This window comes from Hyperoodon ampullatus (assembly GCF_949752795.1).
Source record: "Hyperoodon ampullatus genome assembly, chromosome: 19".
Classification (NCBI taxonomy): Eukaryota; Metazoa; Chordata; class Mammalia; order Artiodactyla; family Ziphiidae; genus Hyperoodon; species Hyperoodon ampullatus.
Window position 1 is genome coordinate 25197371 of NC_136932.1, and position 21220 is coordinate 25218590.

At 40.0% G+C, this 21220-nt stretch overlaps 1 protein-coding gene across 1 annotated transcript; it reads right to left on the reverse strand.

Moving 5' to 3' along the window:
• Nucleotides 1-8696: 8696 nt before the first annotated feature.
• Nucleotides 8697-20027, reverse strand: APOH (apolipoprotein H; the record flags this gene model as incomplete). The annotated part of the gene is made up of 8 exons (XM_079726014.1): nucleotides 19922-20027; nucleotides 19349-19528; nucleotides 17838-17934; nucleotides 16344-16420; nucleotides 15387-15575; nucleotides 12776-12955; nucleotides 10398-10595; nucleotides 8697-8752 (listed from the first exon to the last, which is right to left on the reverse strand). Exons 1-8 carry the CDS (start codon nucleotides 19983-19985, stop codon nucleotides 8697-8699), a joined length of 1041 nt encoding a protein of 346 aa, XP_079582140.1. The 5' UTR covers nucleotides 19986-20027.
• Nucleotides 20028-21220: the final 1193 nt, after the last annotated feature.

The following is a 21220-nucleotide window of genomic DNA, read 5'->3' on the forward strand; positions in this document are numbered from 1 at the left end:
AGGAGACTGGTCATCCCATCACATAAATATGACTTTGTCAGCTCACTCTTGTGCTTAGGGGACAGTAGCTGGGGTTCTTTTCTCAGAGAAGGGGATGGATGAGTTACCTCAAATGGTTCCAAGTATAATAGAGCTTCAAGAGTTGGGAGGACAGAGATGAGTTTCTTCCCTCCAGAAGTTTACAGTATAATAGGAGGTAGTAACACAAATACCAAATAATCATATTTAGAGTCAGATTATGCCACCTGGTTTAAAATAATATGTTATGGGAATAGAGGGGAGATTAAGAAAACACATTACTGTGATTATAAAGTTACCATATGAAAATATATACTGAACCTTGTTTTATCTTTGGTTTTAAAAAGGTATTGAAATTGAAACATTATTTCCATTGGAATTGTTATTTCCTATCAGCCACAATGACTTAAATGAAAATAGAAGGATTGTTCCAAAAACAAATTAATGGTTTACCTCAATATTTAAAAATCAAATGGTAACATAGTTGATAATGATAGGATAAATATGACCCCAAAAATAGTTTTTCTTTCCCAGAGAAGTTAATTATGCTATACTTCTCAAGTTGAAAGGGATCTATTTATTTTCAAAATATAAACTTAAAATTAAGAATTAGTCTAGATAATACTGAGCAATGTGAAGTCAATGATTCTCTACATAAAACTTGAGACAATGTGACTTTTACTAATTAGAAAGATAATTTTTCATAGATATTTTGAACTAGGCCTGCATTTTGTTATAAGTATTAAATCTGATTATCCATATATTTCAAAATCCTGTTCTATAAAGTTATAGTAACTATAGCAGAGACTAGAGGTTACCTCCATTTTGTTTAAGCTACTGTTATCTGAATTTTCTGTTTATATAAAGTCAAATTTAAACCTGATACAGTAATTTACTTCTCTCAACTTTAAATTATATACATATAAAACATGTTTCCTAAAGGCATTCTTTCATACCTTAATTTCCCTGAAGATCAATACCAAATGTATAAGTCTATAGTAATAAATGTGTTACTAATATTACTCACAGAAAGTGAGTTACAAAATAGTTTACAAGCCATTCTACCAATTTACATACTTACCATACACACACACAAAGGAAAACAACTTGTAAGGATGTGAATCAAAGGTGGACAGTGATTCTCTAGGTAATGAAATTAAAGATGATTTAAGTCCTGTCAATTTTACTTCCTAGATACCCTCAAATCTTTCCAAAAAATAGCTCTATTTTAGAAAACGTTGACTTAGACATAAAATAATGAAATTCACCGTATTCTTCTCCTCAGACATAAAATTATGAAATTCACCTTATTCTTCGCCTCTCAAACATTTTGGTTTTTTTTTTTTTCATAAATTTATGTATTTATTTTTGGCTGAGTTGGACTTTGTTGCTGCACGCGGGCTTTCTCTAGTTGCAGCGAGTGGTGGCTACTCTTTGTTGCGGTGCGTGGGCTTCTCACTGCAGTGGCTTGTCTTGTTATGGACCAAGGGCTCTAGGCGCATGGGCTCAGTAGCTGTGACTCACGGGCTCTAGAGTGCAGGCTCAGTAGCTGTGGCACACAGGCTTAGTTGCTCCGCGGCATGTGGGATCTTCCCGGACCAGGGCTTGAACCCGTGTCCCCTGCATTGGCAGGCAGATTCTTAACCACTGCACCACCAGGGAAGCCCTCTCAAACATTTTGGAATGGAGGTTTCAGTAGCTTCAGTGTGAAGTTAGTTATCCAGTAGTTTGAAGGATTGCGAATAATAAACACATTGCAAAGCAAGTACAAGACACAGAAACAAATGTTAGTGACTTTGGATCACTGAGGTGGATTATCAGGCAATTATTTCCACTTACTATCAAGAATAATCAAGAGTTAACTGTAAAGAGAAACAAAATTTTTTTTCCTAAGCTGAGATTTTTGAATTGCGTATTTTTTTCAGGTTATAAAAGTTTTGATGATATTATATGGAAATTGGAAAACACTGAAAAGTTTAAAGAAGAAATAAAAATTAATTCTACCATTAAGGAATAGCCACTATTAACAATTATAAATACATTCTCAAATCTTATACATATATATATGATCATTTTAGTGTCTATTTATTTTTGCATCATTTTGATATAACATAATTTGCTTAATTATTTTCCTGTGATTGGATATATATTATTAGCAATTTTTGACTTTTATATAATACTGCAATAATTATCTTCTAATATATATATCTCAGTTGAAGTTTCAACTATCTCCATAAAAGATATTCCTACAGGCATGAATGAATTTAAAGCTTTTGATCATTACTGCCAAATTGCTTCCTGGAAGTGTTTTGCAAATTTTCAATTCCACTCAAACAGTCCCTGAGAGTGGCTGTCTCACATTAACAATTTTTCTAATCTGTGCTAATTGTACATATAAAAATAGTATCTCTTTTTAATTTGTGTTTTCCGCTATTAGAAAAGCTGAAATATTTGAACATCCCTATTAGTCCTTTTTTAAAATTCTTCCACGAAGTGTCCTCTAGTCCTTTGCCCATTTTGGAGGGAAATTTCACATGTTATACATATCTTCCATATTTTAATCTATTGTTTCAAAATCAGCAAATGGCTCTGTACACAGTACTGATGCCTAAGCTGATATTCTAAATAACCAAATTTCAGTCAGTGATTCACCATTTTGCATTATTAAGATTCTCTGTATCATTACATTGAAATACATGAATGACTCAGTCATCTAAATGGAAAGCAATTTATAAATACAAAGAATGAGTATTATTATTGTTATGTAAAAGACATTAGAGATAAATAAAATAATCCTGCAGCCAGTAAAGTCCTTAAATTGGGTAGGAAATAATTCAGAACTTTCTATTTATAGGTCACAGAAGAATAAACTATACCACAAATAGATGTAGTTTAAGGAGTGTAGAAACCAAGAATTATGGGGCATATTTTCTTTTCATCACCACTAGAAAACAGAGTTACAACCTGTAACACAATGATTCTGGATTCCTTTCTTTTGCCAGAACTAAGCTGAGGCAATTGATCTGTGCCAGAGGCTATTAACAGAGATAAAGTGGCTATTCTTCCCCCCTCCCTTTCAATAACACAAACAGTCCCCCACTTACAATGGTTCAACTTAAGATTTTTCAGTTTATATGATGGTGCGAAAGCAATATACATTGCTTTTGTCCCAGGTAGTGATCTGAAGTCAGACGCTCTCTGGTGGTGCTGGGCAGTGCGGCAGCCATGGCTCCCAGTCAGCCACGTGATCAGGAGGATAAATAACCCCTCCACTCCAACCATTCTGTACCCAAACCATTCTGTTTTTCACTTTCAGTACAGTACTCAATAACTTACATGAGATATTTGACACTTTATTATAAAACAGGCTTTGTGTTAGATGATTTTGGCCAACTGTAGGCTAATGTAAGTGTTCTGAGCACGTTTAATGTAGGCTAGGCTAAGCTATGATGAGCAGTCGGTTGGGTGTATTAAATGCATTTTCAACTTACAATGTGTTTATCAGGAGGTAACCCCATTGGATGTCGAGGAAGATTTGTAGACATATTGCTCTACCCAGCGTTCATGCAAATAGCAACCACCTACTAGGCCAATTCCTAGCCTCACCTATACAAAAATCTCCTCACCACCCTGTTTCAGCACCCCTCCCTAGGCTGGAAAATCCAGCTTTAGAATTCAGTTATTTCCAGGAAGCCACTGGGAAATGCGTTGCTTCACTAGCAGTGTAAAACAAGGGAGGAAAGACACAGTCCTGAAGTTTGGCTCTGTAGCTCCGTCACTTCTGTAAACCAAGTTACATAACCTCCGTGAGCTTCAGTGTCTTTACCATCCTTATGGGATGATTGGGAAGATGGAGTTAACACAGGTGAGCTATAGGTGCTCACGGGAAGTGCTTCCCGGTGCTGACGCGGGCAACGTCGATCTTTTCCTTCCAAACCGTCTGTCATGAACTTTCAGAAGTGGCAGATGCCACTAGGAAGCAGCATTAGCACACAAAGAATTAGGCATGCTGCACACACACACACACTCATGTAAACACATTCACACAGCATGCTCACATGCACATACGGGCACAAAGAGAACACACTCGTACACACACTTATGTACACACATACATCACACATTCGCACACACGTGCGCACACACGTGCACACACTCTCGTGCTCACATTTACAAAGAACACACACTCAAACAGCATACACATTCACGTACACATGTGCACACCAACCACACACACTCTCACATGTGCAGACATATACTCACACCCATATGCACAAACCCCAAGCTCTCCTTCCTTCCTTCCTTCCTTCCTTCCTTCCTTTCTTCCTTCTTTCTTTCTTTCTCTTTCTTTTAAATCTCCTATTTCAGTGTTAAGGTGGGGAATGACCCTCGGGCTAGTAGATGGGAAATTTTACTGATAAATACTTATCATTGAGTTTGGGGACTCAGAAATCAGATCCTACATATTGAAAGATTGGTCAATGTCTTAGAAGTTAGAAAGTTCATTTTCTATAACTTCTTGAAGAAACATGTTAGAGCACGAAATAAAAGCGACGACCTGGATCCCTTTGTGTTTAGAAGCCCATCTGCCATAATAGCTTACAGGGTTCCATGGGTCTGCAGTTGCTGGTTAAGCAACATTACATAGCATGGGAAGACCACATTCAGCCTTGTTAAAATGTAGGACGATGACCATCAATTTGTGATTATAATTTCACTCTTTCTGCACTAAGCTGCCTGTGGGGGAGAAGAATAATACTTTCTGGTATCTCAGCCAGCAAGGAAGGTCACTGCATTCTGGCTGGGGAGGGTATGGCTGAATTTTGATAACAGGCAACCTGGTGATCTAAGCATTTAAGAAGAAAAACATTTCAAATAGAGAGGCTACTTATGGGGCTAAATGGACCATATAATCACTAAATAGAGGGGCTGCAACTGGGCAGTTTCTTCTGATGGGCTCCTCTAATCCAAATTGCCTCTTCAGAATGAAAAATAACAGATTTTTCTTTCTGTGAAAATATCATTACAGGAATCAGTACTATGGCCTAAGTTCTAAAGTCTACTCTGATTAATTTTCAAGGACCCAAGCCTATCCAGTGGCCTGAAATGCCTTCAAAGAAAAAAATGATGCAAAAAGCCATCCTCAGTCAACTTGCCATATTCCAGGAGTTTTTTATGGAATAGTCTATTAAAAGTTCAATCTGGAGATTCCTTATAAAAAGTTCCAGCAAAACATATTTGAATACAGCAGCAACTAACACAACAATGTAAAGCAGTTATACTCCAATAAAGATGTTAAAAAAAAAAGACAAGGAATTAAAAAAAAAAATTTGAAAGAACATATATGGTCAGATAAATATTCAGGAGTGAAATTTCTGGGTCATTTAGTCTTTTTTTTTTTTGGCCACACCGCACAGCATGTGGGATCTTAGTTCCCCAACCAGGGATCGAACTCACGCCCCCTGCACTACAAGTGCAGAGTCTTAACCACTGGACCGCCAGGGAAGTCCCTATTTTTAGTTTTTGAGAAACCTCCATGCTATTTTCCACAGTGGCTGCCCCAAGTTACATTCCCACCAACAGGGTAGGAGAGTACCCTTTTCTCCCCATCCCCGCCAACATTTGTTATTTGTGGTCTTTTTGATGACAGCCATTCTGACAGGTGGGAAGTGATATCTCATTGTGGTTTTAATTTGCATTTCTCTGATAATTAATGATGTTGAGCATCTTTTCATGTGCCTGTTGGCTATCTATATGTCTTCTTTGGAATAATGTCTATTCAGGTCTTCTGTGCATTTTTTAATCAGGTTGTTTGTTTTTTTGATGTTGAGTTGTATGAACTGTTCATATATTTTGGCTATTAAACCCTTATCAGTCATATAATTTGCAAATATCTTCTCCTATTCAGTAGGTCTTCTTTTTGATTTGTTGATGATTTCCTTTGCTGTGCAAAAATGTTTAAGTTTAATTACTTCCAATTTGTTTATTTTTGTTTTTATTTCCTTTGCTTTAGAAGAAAGATTCAAAAAAATATTGCTATGATTTATGTCAAAGAGTGTTCTACCTATGTTTTCTTCATTAATTGGAGAAGATACATGCACCCCAGTGTTCATAGCAGCACTAACAATAGCCAAGACATAGAAGCAACCTAAGTGTCCATTAACAGATGAATGGATTAAGAAGATGTAGTGTATGTATATATATATATATACACATATATATACACACACACACAATTGTATACAATAATCAGCCATAAAAAAGAATAAAATTTTGCAATTCGCAACAACATGGATGGACCTGGAGAGCATTATGCTGAGTATGATATCACTTATATGTGGAATCTAAAAAATGAAAAAAATTAATGAATATAACAAAGCAGAAACAGACTTAACAGATATAGAGAACAAAGTAATGAATGCCAGTGGGGAGAGGGAAGGGCAAGATAGGAGAAGGGACTTAGAGTTACAAACTACTATGTATAAAATAAATAAGCTACAAGGATATATTTTACAGCACAGGGAATATAGCCAATATTTTACAATATCTTTTTAAATGGAGTATAATCTATAAAAATATTGAATCACTATATTGACCACCTGAAACTAATACAATACTGTAAGTCAAGTATACTTCAATTAAAAAACAAAAAACTTCACTTACAGTTTTAAAAGTCTATATATTTTAAATTTTTGAAACAATAAATTTAATTAGGAAAGTATCTGCAGCAAAAGGGAGGATAATAGAACAACATATTCTCTCCTTTTCTGGAGCAAACCCAGCAATCCAGTCTGGGGCAAGGGAAAGGCTCTAAAATTTTTACTGCTTTCTTTCCATTCCTAGAGCTGCGAGGTAAGATGAGGGGGAGGTCCATTTTTAAGTGAATAGGTGACAAGTTAAAGAAAACAGTGGTCCTAAAACTTAGTGCTAAAAGAGGAAACCCAGGGTGGATGGTTTTTTGTTCAGCAAAATGCCTAAATAGGGCTTTTTGGTTTAGAAAGGGGAGTAACCTCCCACTCTCAAAGCTGACCCTCAATACACGACATGGAGAAAGATAAAGGAGGGGGAAGCAGAAGACAGAGAAGAAGAAGAGAAGGGGAAGGAGGGGGCAGGGAGGGAGAGTGGAAGCAAGAGAAGTTGCGAGAGAGGAAGAGGGAAGAATATCGAAGGAAAGGATTGAGAAAGAAAAAGTAAAGCTGTTCTTTAAAGTTAAGTAATGGGCATTTGGAGCTTTTGAATGACATCCTGGGAAGTGGGGGGCACGCTGATTTCTGTAAAGGGAGGAGGAGGAGAAAAGCATCTTGGAGGAGAGATCGGACCACACCACGTGAAGGCAGGTGAATCCTGAGGAAGATGCATCCGGGAGGAAACACCTCTGCGGACACAAAGTTTACGAGTCGTGATGGGCAGTGGTGATGGCAAAGTAAACAACTCTTTCTGGGACTTTTATAAAAAGGGATACAGAGATGGAGCAGTAGCTAGAAAAAGATGTGAGGTAACAGTAAGGTTTTCTTTTAAAAACAGTGGTGATATTATTGCATATTTATATGCTGATAGAAATGCTCCAATAGAAAGGGAAAAAAATAAACATGGAAGATCATTCATCAGAGGAGCAAAATCCTTAAGTAGGAGACAGAAGACGGGATCCCGGACATGAGGTTTGCCCTTAGATGGGATCTCAGAGAAAGGAGATGGAGGGCAGAGACCCTGGTACAGACATGGCTGAGATGGTAGACTGGGTCATGGGAAGATTGAAAAGGGTCTTTTCTATTTTCTCTGAGAAACAAGGAGCAAGGTCATCGGCCGAGAGTGAGGACAGGGGCGATGGCTTGAGAAGGGCTGAGAAGAGAAACAGCCACGTTGGGGAGTTGGGGAGAGAACAAACTAGTGAAATGCGGTAGGATTGCCAGGCACAGTTGAGAGCGTATGTGAGCCCCATGTTCATGAATCAAAGTGGCACCGATTAGCATAATTGTGAGGTTTTCTTTTTTTCCAGCAACGTTCAGCTGCTCTGGTGCAGGCACAGGAAAGGCAGCTAGAGCCTGGGGTGGGGTTTGCCAGCACGTACTACAGAAGGCGAAAAGGCCAAGGGAGCATAAACAAAGGAGCAATGTCAGTGATGGGTCATGGAATTCTGGTGGGTAAGGAAAGCTATTTAGGCATTATGTAAACCAAACTTTAAGGGTTCAGATCCATTTCTATTGGCCTGAAAGTCGATGCATTCCTTTATGGTGATGCTTCTCAAACTTAAGAATGCAAAGAATTATCTGGGGACTTTGTTATAAATGCAGATTTGGGGGCCATCCTCAGAAATTCCGGGACACAGCATTTTTTTCCTTTGTAATAATTACCAGGCGATACTGATGCCGGAGTCTGTGGACCATTCTAAGAAAACTGTTGCATCGCAGTTGTTTTAGGTGAAAGCGTTTAGGAGTAGAATTAGGGAGAGGGTAACTGGGTTACCTAGGTAATTATTTACACTTTCCATTTCACAGCCATGCAAGGACAATGTTCCAAATATTTAGGTTTCTTAACCAGATAATTAAAAGTAAGCTACCATGGAGTAACACTGCAATGGCTGATGCAATAAATTCAGTCACTTTATTTTTCCATTTCCATTAGGTTCCTTGGACAAACACATACAAGTATGACATTTAATTTTGAATCAGAAAACCAACTTAGCATGGTTTTACATCAGATGCTTCTGTTTTCCAGAAAGCCAAAGAACTGTGCTCTGTTTGGGGAGAAAAAAAATAAACATTTTAAGAGAAATAGTTAAATAGCCAAGCCAAATCAAATACATTTTATAAACGTGTCGAATAAATCTAATTATGTGAATGAAGGCATTCAGTGTGAGTTTTAAGGGATTCGAGAAAAATCAGGGAAATGGTAAGTCACTCGTTTCCAAGAGAGAAAATAAAAGATTATGTATAATTCTGACAGTCAAGATTAAAAGAAAAAAAGCTGTATCAACCCTTTATTTATTCGCCAATGCACCAACAGTGCTGCATCTGTCTGAAGACTGTAAAAGAGAACAGCCTGAAGAAGTGCATTAACAAAGCTCTGTTTGGTTTTTTTAAATTATCTTCTGCTAATATTTTTTCTGCTGATCTGTGCTAGGATTACTGTACTTTGTCAACTTTGTCTCACGAGGGCTCTGCTATGTTTTGAACAATAACAATTTATCCAGTGCATTTCTAACTATTTGTAATTATAGTGATAATAACCGTCATTATTATCATTGTGTACTTACTCCATGTCACGCATAATATTTCTAATCATCAAACCTATGAGGTGGGTATCATTTGCTGGTTATCATTTCCTTCTCTCTCTCTAGCTGGCCACTTCTCAGACCCTCTCTCCTCTAATCTGCTCCCAACTCTCTCCTCTACCAGCTGATACAGGGCTGTCAACATTCTTGAAGCATTTCTAAACCTAGAGGCAATAATAGCTTCAGCCTCTGGCTGGTTCCTCCTTTGTAGAAACAAAGATACGTAGACCTTAAACCTGAAACTAATGCTCTGTGATGACCTAGAGGGGTGGGATGTGGGGGGAGGGTGGCAGGGAGGCTTAAGAGGGAGGGGATGTATGTATACGTATAGCTGATTCACTTTGTTCTACAGCAGAAACTAACCCAACATTGTAAAACAATTATACTCCAATAAAAAAAAAGTTACTGTAGGCAATGTTAAAAGAAAATCACATTCTTGGAGAAGATATTTTCATAGCTTGTAATTTTAAAAAAATGTTTTGTATCCAGAATTTATTTTAAAAAATAAATTTTAATTAAAAAAAAAACCCTGAAACTAATGGCTTTAATGCTGGCCATTATACACTTCTTTATCACCCACAAACACAATATCATCTTCCTTAAAATGTTTTGCTCTAACGAATACTTTGCTCTAGTGGGTACTTTTCAAACTCTAGGAATTGCCGAAGGAAGGAAAGAAATGTTAGAAGATCTATAAACCAGTGACCATTGACATGAGTTACTTTGTAGTTTGAGGTGAGTTCTTTATCATTTGGGACCAAGAGGTGGTCAATATTATTATTCAATATTCCATTCAATATTATTCTTAGTATTCAAGCATAATCTGGAATTATACATGATGGCATAATTCAACACTCATCAAATAAAACCACAACCCTGAGTTTTAAGGAAAAGAAAAGAAAAGGAAAATGTGGGGAAACTAAATGCAGCTTACTGCTTCATCTTGCTGTTTCCTCCTGCCCCACTCTCTTTTAAAAAATCCAGTGACCACATTAACATGGCTTCTTTTAGTCATCAGGTAATAATTATGATTATTTTTTACCAATAATTATGATTATGGCGAGGGGCAAGCAGAAGTGCTAGCTAAACGTTCCAGTGTTGAACTCACCCTTGAAGCATTTGGGGATTTGAATGATGCCGTCTATGCACTGGGCATCCTCTGTATAGCTACACTTCTTCTCCTTATTTTTGCAGAAGAAAGAAACTTTTTGGCCATGCAGCATTCCATTCTTAAATTTGTCTTGGATATTTACTCTCTCTCCTTCATATATCACGGTAGCTCTTTTAACAGATAATTTACAAGACGCTGAAAGAGACAATATTTGTAGTCAAGACAGGACTTCATTTACTCTTTCTTAAAGAAAGTGTAGCATTTGAACCAGTAGATGTTCAGACCTGAACCAAAGTGCTCAAGACGAGAAGGTTCTAAGATAGTAACATCAGTATCATTGCTAACTGCTGTTCCTTATCAATAGAACCTTTAATCATGGCTTCCAAGATCACCATGTCTTCCCCTGGAGTAGCCACATAAGAAGGTCAGAGCAGGGAGGGAGGGAGACACAAGAGGGAAGAGATACGGGAACATAGGTATATGTATAACTGATTCACTTTGTTATAAAGCAGAAACTAACACACCATTGTAAAGCAATTATACTGCAATAAAGATGTAAAAAAAAAAAAGAAGGTCAGAGCAGAAGCATCAGATACTAGGCTTCTGTGCAAAAGAACTCCTATCAGATACTGCCATTTCAGATAAGCGTCCCCGCCCCACTCAGCTCCCATTTATTGAGTTGCGGCACCACCCACCAGCCACTGTGAGCATTGGCTCATAACAGCTCATAAATGCTCCTTTCTCTGAAAAATGGCCTTCAGCCATAAGAGAGCCACCTCTCCAAAGAGAGTATGCACATCAGTCCACAACCCCAGGGTCAGGGAAGGGAGCAGCCCGCAGCCTATGACAGGCTGACAAGGGGATCAAAATAAGCAGGTCCCCTTGCCTCTCGATGGGATTGACTCCCCTGGTCCAGAGCTCCCAGGGGATTAAACTGAAGTTAAACTCTAGCTGAGACCACATCCTTGTTCAAAACATGGTCCCTGAGTTGGCAGCATCAGCATCACCTGGGAACCTGGTAGAAATGCTAGTTCTCAGGTCCTATTGCAGATCCAGCAAATCAGAGACTCTGTTTAAACAAACCCTCTAGGAGATTCTGATTCACAGTGAGGTTTGAGAACCAGTGTCCAGCTCCGTCCCACCTGTCTTACATTCTTTTTCCTGAGACTCACTTAATAAACCAACTGCATTTGAATCCCTGTCTCAGGCTCTGCTTCTAGGGGACCCCAACCTAGTCATATGTCATTTTGCCTGTTGTGCCTAAATGCCTTTTCTATTTAAACTGTCCAACCCGGACTTCCCTGGTGGTGCAGTGGTTAAGAATCCGCCTGCCAATGCAGGGGACATGGGTTCGAACCCTGGTCCAGGAAGATCCCACGTGCTGCGGAGCAACTAAGCCCGTGCGCCACAACTACTGAGCCTGTGCTCTAGAGCCCACGAGCCACAACTACTGAAGCCCACATGCCACAACTACTGAAGCCCACATGCCTAGAGCCCATGCTCTAGGCACGTCCGCAACAAGAGAAGCCACGGCAGTGAGAAGCCCACGCACCATAACGAAGAGTAACCCCCACTCACGCAACTAGAGAAAGCCCGCGCACAGCAACAAAGACCCAACACAGCCAAAAATAAAATAAATACATTATTTAAAAAAAACAAAACTGTCCAGCCCACAGCAACTTGAGCAGAAATACAGTGCAAAGTTGGTGTTCTTTGCATAAGCATGACACGGACCAGATCAAGGATAGACACCTAACTCAAAAGCAACCAGCATCTCAGGGAAAATATGCCAGTGAGTGATGAATCCTTTAGTTGAGAGGTCCTGGTGTAGAATCAAGCCAGGTTCAAGGTGAGTAAGCAGAGAAACAGAGATATGAGAGAGACCGTGAGGCCAATGAGATATGGAAAGAGTAGCAATAGTTCCTGACTTTCAGTTGCAGTCCTCAAGAGGACCAGTTGTGTTTCATTTCCTCATATTCAATGTCCATACAATTGCCTGTTGCCTGTTTGTAATTCGTCACCATTTCCTGGAACTAGTTGGAATGTGTGGTTGGGTTTTGCCACAATGAGAAGAGTCTTGACTAGAACAAAGCAAAAAAGGATGCTCATGGGCCAAGATTTAAAAGCAATTATAGGAAGCACACACAATCTTCCACCATATTATCAAGGCTTACAACAGATATGTTTATTTCATGCAGTTTAATCTCAAACAGGATTGCTAAGCGTGAAGTTTCCCCATGCCCATATAAATCCCAGTAGCTGTGAATCAAGTCTGAGAAACAAAGTGGAAAATGACTGGAACAAGAAAATGGCAAGTAAAGGTGATCCACTGGATGAATTGGGAGGCAGTTTAAGACCTCACCCATATTTCTTACCTTTACAACTTGGCTGTGCAGACCATCTTCCGAATTTGCCACATTCTACTTCTTCTGGTCCATCCAAGGCATATGTATCATGGCAACCATATGTGGCTTTATCCTTGTAATAAAGTACTTGCTTTGCAGGATAGTTCACAAATCCATTGTCCGGTCTTGATGGGAACGGGCATCTTACTTCTAAAAAGTTTAAGCAGTAAGATGTATTAGTATAAATAGCGTGGGGTCCAGTGGTTACGGAATAGCCACGCACTTGTCTCTCTTATACCACTGAATCACTGGGTGTGCCTGTGCCTAGAACACAATTTCTGGGGACCTTGGTGCTTAATTCTGTCCCCTTTATCTTATCCTTGTGAGACTCTGGATATTAAAATAGAAACAACAACACTTTGAAAGTAAATTAATGAATTACCAAGTGCTTTGGGCTTTCACATAATCACAAGGTAGTATTTATTGCAAACTTCATCTGCACACAGTCTAAGATGGTGGGTTTGAAAGACGGAAAAGTCTGTCTCTTTTAACCAACAGACCATGAAATTAAAACACAGAGATTCCCTCTATGCACACTAGAACAGCATTATTTGGATTTTAAATGTTAAATCTAATTCTTATGACTGTCTTCAGACTATAAAAGAAGCCAGCATGAAATAAGAAGGAGAAAAATGAAGGCTTCCCGGCTTTCTTTAGATCCTCAGTGGTAGAGCCCCAAACCCGTATCCCTATTTACCCCAGTAAAGAAAGCCAAGCTGGAGGGAGGAGCACAGAGCTCTTGGGAGGAAGTCTAATGAGATGGTTCAAGAGTACCAAATCCAGTGCTGTACTGCTTGGATCAGTTTTGGCTCTTCCACAAATTGAGTGCAAAAGAATCTATGAGTCTACAATAACGCTAAAAAGAAATAGTTCATGGAGGAAAAACTCTTCTCTGTAGAAAAATTCCAGCTAATAAATATAGAAGGAAAGATAAACTTAGAAAGCCACCATTTTGTAACCACCAATGTCTCAGCTGACTGAGTTCAAGGATTATCAGTGGATGCTAAAATGAGTTAAATAGTATTTAACTCAAATCCAATCATGAGTAAATAATCGACCAAATTCACATTGTGGAAACTTCTACAAGACAACTAGCATGTACTCTTCAAAAATGTCAGTGAAAGACAACCAAAAAGGCAGGGGATAATTCTTAACTAAAGGAGACCAAAGAGCTATGACAACTAGATAGAATATGTGATTCATGATTAGATTTCACATAGAACAAAACACGTGTATAAAGGATATTTCTGGACCAGCTGGGGTAATTTGCATATGAAATAAATACTGTTAATTGTATATAATATAATTGTTTAAATTATTATTGTTAATAATTCCAAATATGTTAAATGTCTTGGGTACAGTGATAACATATGACAATGTTGTTCTTAGGACACTCATGCTGCTGAAGTATTCACGGGTAAGTGTCATGATATGTACAACTTATTTTCACGTGATTCAGGGGGAAAAAGTATGTCTATAGAGAGAAAGAGAGAGAATGTCACAACATGCTGACGGCTGATATATCTATGTAAATGGCTGAAAAAAAGAAAAAAAAAAGAACCCACCGCTTAGGACTTGGGAGAATTAAATGAGATGACACATATATAGGAGGAGACCAGTGCCTGGCCCAGAGTTTAGTCCCCCAAAAGGTGCTAGGTATTAGTAGCTGTAGTAGTTTCCCTATGCTAAAAAGCACTTATGTTTGAATCATTCAGTAGGTATCTGTAACACCCACTGCGGGAGAAGGTAACAGTCCTTAGTATAATTCCTGGTGTGCATGATAAATTCTACTTGTTATGCAGTTGACAAATTCAAAGATAGTAATGATGAGTCAAATTAAAGGAGAAAGAATTTTTATATATATTTTTATTTTATTATTTATTTATTTTTTTTGCAGTACGCGGGCCTCTCACTGTTGTGGCCTCTCCCGTTGCGGAGCACAAGCTCCGGACACACAGGCTCAGCGGCCATGGCTCATGGGCCCAGTCGCTCCGCGGCATGTGGGATCCTCCCGGACCGGGACACGAACCCGTGTTCCCTGCATCGGCAGGTGGACTCTCAACCACTGCGCCACCAGGGAAGCCCCATATATATTTTTAAATCAAGTATTCTTGTGATTCTTAAATTTAGGTAAAGACTACAAAAGCTTATATCAATCTGACTGCAACCCAGTTTTTCACCTCAGTCTCTTTGGACTCCCCAGTTTAATCCAGCCTCACAGTAATACTCAGCTGTCCATGCACACACCGTGTTCCTTCACACCCCTCTGGCTCTCCCCATCCTGCGCCCTTGTGTGGTAAGCCTATGCCGTTCCCCCATTCTCCACTGCTCCCGCAAGCCCTTCCTCTGGGAAGCTTTCCCAAGCAGCTGCAGACAGTCCACTGCATCATAGCTCATCTTCCTGAGCTCAGAAGTCAGGTCTCACTCATCTGGTATCCTGGGTGCCTGGCAGGTGGCAGATGCTGATAAACATTTGTTACACAAGGTCATTTGAAACACCCCATGATAGAGAAATTTTCAATCCTCTTCAAAAAAGAGATTCTACACTCCCATGATTATTCTGTCTTATCATTGCACTCACCCTTACATTCCGGTAATTCTGTCCAGTTTCCATGTTCTGTGCAGGTAATGGTGTCATTTCCAAACATTGCGTGCTGTGGCAAGCATTCAAAGACTGCCTTGCCTCCATACAGGGAGTTGTTCCCAGACAATGGCTGATAAACACTAAGTTTTGCAAACTTAGGTATAGGTGGTGGAGGGCAGGTTGTAGCTGAAAAAAGAAGGAACTATCATTTTAATGAAAATAGTTGAGTCTTTTAAAAGTACTCTTTACAGAACAACAACAAAAAACAAATCCAGAGATTAACTTGGGAAAATGCAAACTTTGATCAAATGCCAGGGTAAACACAGTCAACTGGAGAAGCCAAAGAAGAAAATATGATCTGGAAATCAGATGTCTGAACCAGTCAAAAAACTAAAAGATGAAGGAAATTTAAGTCTTGCCACCACTGATTTGCCTGTTACAAGACCACGTTGCTCATGACACCATACGTCTTGGATCCAAACGCTACCTTGGAAGACGTTCCTGGGAGTCAGAATTGGCGAAGGACTTTGCTGAGGGAGCCTCCTGCAATAGTTGCTGATGACAAGTCATTTGTGACATCTGAGTGACATCTTGGTCCTAGTTTAGGTTTGTTTGTTCCTGTTGAATACCCCCTGCTTTTGTACTCTGTCTGTATGGAGCTTAACACAAGTAGCTTCACACAGAGACTCAGAAGTGGGTTGCCGTCCTGACCTAACTAATCTGGAGTTTCAGTGTTAGAGTCAGGGTCAGGGTCAGAGTTTGTCATTCCAAAGTGGTTGTTTCATCTTCCAGAGTAAGATATCAGGATGAACAGTCCCCAGAAAGGTGACCAACCGTTTCATGGAACTGGGACTGAGGGGGTTTCCAGGGTGTAGATCTTATAGTGGTAAAACCAGGAAAGTCCCAGGCAAATCAGCTGGTCACCCTCCCTATAACTGGGGCCCACAAACTCACGAACACAGACAGGAAGTTGCGGACTCCATTCTCCCTCCTTAGTGCATTGAGCAGAATTAGCTCCTTTCAGATAAAACCTGCAAAGGGAAAATGTAATCCACTAAATTATAAAATAATCCACCCATGGCATCTCAAATGTCGTTTCTGTTAAGCATTGCTGCAGATGGATATTGGCTTCTCGGGACTTCTCTGGTGGCACAGTGGTTAAGAATCTGCCTGCCAATGCAGGGGACACGGGTTTGAGCCCTGGTCTGGGAAGATCCCACGTGCCGCGGAGCAACTAAGCCCGTGCACCACAACAACTGAGCCTGTGCTCTAAAGCCCACGAGCCACAACTACTGAGCCTGCGTGCCACAATTACTGAAGCCCGCATGTCTAGAGCCCGTGCTCCACAACAAGAGAAACCACTGCAGTGAGAAGCACACACATCGCAACAAAGAGTAGCCCCCACTAGTCCACGTGCGGCAACGACGACCCCCGCAAAAAAATACTATTGGCTTCTTTTCCATCTTATAATACTGTTTTCCTGAGAGGCTTAACATTCCTCTAAGGCTCATCAAGTCTCCCAGCCTAAGGCTGCAGGGAACTGCTGAAGAATGGGAAGGTTCCATCGCTAGTGGGTATGGAAGCCAACCCTACCCAGTGCCCAAACCCCTTGTCTCCAACCAGCTGGTCAGGTTAACTGCTTCCAAGCAAAGAACCACCTCTTTTTCAGGATCACAAAAGTGAATCAGACCGAATAATCTCTAATATTCCTTTTCTGAGAGCCTGCTGACCCAAATGTTTAAAAACAATGCAGTCTATTTCCATTGCAAATGTACCAATGTCCCTGAAGCCAGTTTGTTCAAGGTCACTCATCATGAAGCCTACCAGTCAACTGGTATTTCAGATGAAAGGACTGCCTCTCTTTCACACACAGTATTTCTTAATCTCTAATCACAAACAAGCTTCCTCAGTGAAATTTTGCCCTGCTCTACAGCCGATGAGCTATCGCCAGTGTCACTGATGGTGTATTTGCTCATAAGGCACATAAGTCATATGACCAACCATAAGTGCTTTCTTCTGGGTTTGCTGTGAGGAGGAAGGTTATGCTCTACATCATCGCACTCAGCCTTCTCCATAGAATTCTCTTCCACGAGGTCACAGTCGATGAAATTAGCCTCATAACTAAAGCCCAAGTCCGATTACTAAAATATTATAACCCTCATGCCAAGATTTGGCCCAGAGATCATAAAGAATTAACACCCAGTTTCAATAATTTCAATGTACTCCTCAAATAAGTAACTAATCAGGGGCAGAAAAATTAGAACGTTGACTTCATATTTCACTAGCTGTTGTATTCTCCACCCCTTACCCCGCCCTCAACAACACTGTGGATTTGTATTCAGTGATTTGTACTCAGCAAGTCCAGCCTAAAGACTAGAAACGGACCAGGCTTGATGATTAGCTTAAGGGCGCAGGAATGGGCTGCATCTATGAGCCAGAAGTCCTTACCCGGTATTGCAAGAAAAATTGATCGTGTTGGGATATTCAAAAGTTGTATAGCGTACAGTTCCGTTTCCTAAGATTCCAGCAAAAGGACATACTCTGGCTGTGATTTAAAGATATAAAGGTCAATTTCCATTTATAGAATTTACTATTAAAATAAAAAGGTATAAACTCATTTCTATTATTTGATCCAGTAACTCTACTGGTAACTATTCTAAGAAGATAACTCAAAATAAGTCAAATGATATATGCACTAAGGCACCCATTGTATTGTTTGCCATGCAGCACTCGGGATCTTAGCTCCCCGACCAGGGATCGAACCCTCGCCCCCTGCAGTGGAAGTGCAGAGTCTTAACCACTGGACCACCAGGGAATTCCCTGTATTGTCACTTCTAATGACAAAAACCAAACAGTCTAAATGTTCACTATCATGGTATTATTTTAATTAATGGTAATTAAAGGGTAAATCCACCTGAACTATGATACAGCCAATAAAATATGGATTATGAAGACTACAGAGATATAGTCCATGTTTCTGATATGCTAGTGAAAATAGAAAAACACAAAATGGTATCAACTCACTGCAATGAGGAAAATATACACGCGGAAAATAACTTGAAAAAGAAAGTTGTTAGTGTTCCAAAGTTATGGCTGATTTCTGGAAAAATTTTCCCTAATGATGTTACAGTGGTTTTTCATTAACAATTACGTTTTGTCTTTTTTAATCAAAAAGCATATTAAAATCACTGTATGAACATGTATAGTTTTCACAAATGGTATCACCCATACAACCAAAATAACCAGAGCTCGGATAGGTACATATAGTTATTTTTACTGCTTGACTTCTACATAAAATTGCCAGAAATTCTCTCAGGTGGATTGCTCAATAGTCGACTGTGTAAAAATAATGCCAGCATGATATCACAGAACCACATTCTGAGGAATAAATAAAAGCAACCATCGGGAATTCCCTGGCGGTCCAGTGGTTAGGACTCTGCGCTTTCACTGCTGAGGGCGAGGGTTCAATCCCTGGTTGGGGAACTAAGATCCCACAAGCTGAGCCACGTGGCCAAAAAATAAAACAGCAACCATCTACCATAAAGTCAGATATCTGTGAATGTATATATACATATATAATTGTTATATTACATATGATATATTATTACATATAATATTCCTGTACATTATTAATTTAATATATTTATATTTTATTATAAATATAATTCGTAGTATAATCTCCACTTTTCTTTTCACAGCGGTGGTGTTTTCCTCCCCTTTTATCGTACCAAGTCTCTTTTTAAAATCTCCCCTAGTTCCAGGCTATGCTGCAAATAGCACTTACTGTCCTTAGCCTCTTCTCCTGTGGAACTCCCCACAGACCCTCCTGTTTCTTCACAGCCCTCCACTCCACAGTTCTGCTGGCTTTCTGTACCGCGAGCATGACAAGGTAGGTCATCTCCCCAAAATGTCCAGAACGTGAATGACGGGGAGAATGCATGAGATGGAGGCTGACTTACGTGCACATCTCAGAGTGTTGATGGGCCAAAGTCCAGTGAGCGGGCAGATAAACCGCCGGAGGATCCCTCCCCGGGCCACGTAGCCTGGCTGGCAGGAGTACACTATCTCCTCCCCGGGGTCATAGGATGTTTTTAATGGAACAACTCTGGCAAATGGTAAGTCATCTGGCTTGGGACAGGCTGAAATAGAGCACAAAGCAGTTGCCTGAGAAATCTGTATTTGCATTTTTAAGTTCAGCTAGCACACACAATGAAAAATATTTCATGCTACCAATAATATGCATGCTGAGTTCTGTACCAAATACTTGACTTATGCAATACCTCATCTAATCTCCTCACCAACTTTTGAAGGGTGCTATTGTCATCTCCATTTCACAGGTCCGTATACTGAGGCTTAAACAAGGTAAATATCTCATGCAGGAACTTTAGGCATGGCTATATCAAAGAACAAGCACCAATCCACTCTCTCAAGCATCCACCCTAAAAAGAATTTAACTAATCATTATGGATCCCTGGCATATACAAGGGGGGTGGATATATGAATTATTTTTTTCAAAAGCAAAGAGTACTTACTTCGTCCTGCAATAGCAACATGGCAGAGATAACTTGAGAACAAGATGAGCACGGGAGGAATCATTGTGGATGGTTCACACTGGCACAACCAAAGTGCCTTTCCTCTACTAAAAAGAGAGCTCTAAATATTAAAGTGCTTAAATATTAACCATTTTGGGGTGTACTTTTATCTCTGTAAATAGAAGATAAAGGATCATGGTTTGAAAGGAGCTCCGAGACCTACATTCTTTAATCATTTACTTTTCACTTTGGCGGGTCTGTTGTGAAATCTTCGGTAGATGGTTTCTGTCTTCATGATATTTATGTTAATGGCACACAATAGCTCGGTCTTGCCTCTGTTACAATCCTGGGAGTTCCGGATTGCCTGGCCTCTGGTCCAGACCTCTTGCTCTCCATCCTTGGTTTGTGTAGTGGTGGATAGAAAACGCGAAGGCTGAATTACCTGTTCCACCCCCAGCCTTGGCATGCAAACTGAGGACCATCACTTATTTTCAGGTCTCTTCACCTCTAAAATGACGTTCCAGGTTCCAGATATATGAGCAAAGAACATCTTCACGGCAGCATCTAAGATTATAAAGCCTAAAAAACTGAGGTCATCATCTTCTCTCACAAACTGACTGCTTCCTCTCTTACCTGCAGCGAGTAACATGACCGTCCTGGTAGCCAGTTTCCAGCCTTAGCGCTATCCTTGCATTCTCAATCTCCTCCTGCGCCAAAGTCCTGCTCATCCGTTCTGAAGACTTCTTAGGTCTGTCGAGCCAGATTCTAGATCTGTTTGAGGGATTGGGAAGTCGATGTGAAATTACAAGTTTGGTCACTAAGAAGTACAGAAGTCGAGTAGGAGAGGATGGGCCAATGCTGATGATGCTGTTTAAAAGGGCTCAGAGCAGACCATCCAGGACCCCACAGTTCTCCTACATATCACTTGCTCTGAGGGACTGAGTATACAAATGGACAATGGCTAGACAACGTATAAAAACAGAACTCTGACCCACAATCTCTAGCAATCGGCCAAACTTAGAACCAACCAGAGAAAACCAAGTGCGTTCCTCTAATCCATCACATAGGATGCCCGGCTTCCAGTTAGTCCACATCCAGCTTCCCCAAACCAACACCCTCCCATCAGGGCATACTTGAGGCTTTCCCTTTCCATCTGCAGTAAAGTTTTCCCATCCTTTAACTGATTTGGGATGTCTGCCAAACACAAATGATGATGGCTAACTGCCTTCCGATAGCAAGCTCTGAATAAATAGCCTTTGCTTGTTCTCATTTGGGTGATGGTGTTTTATATTCACAGGT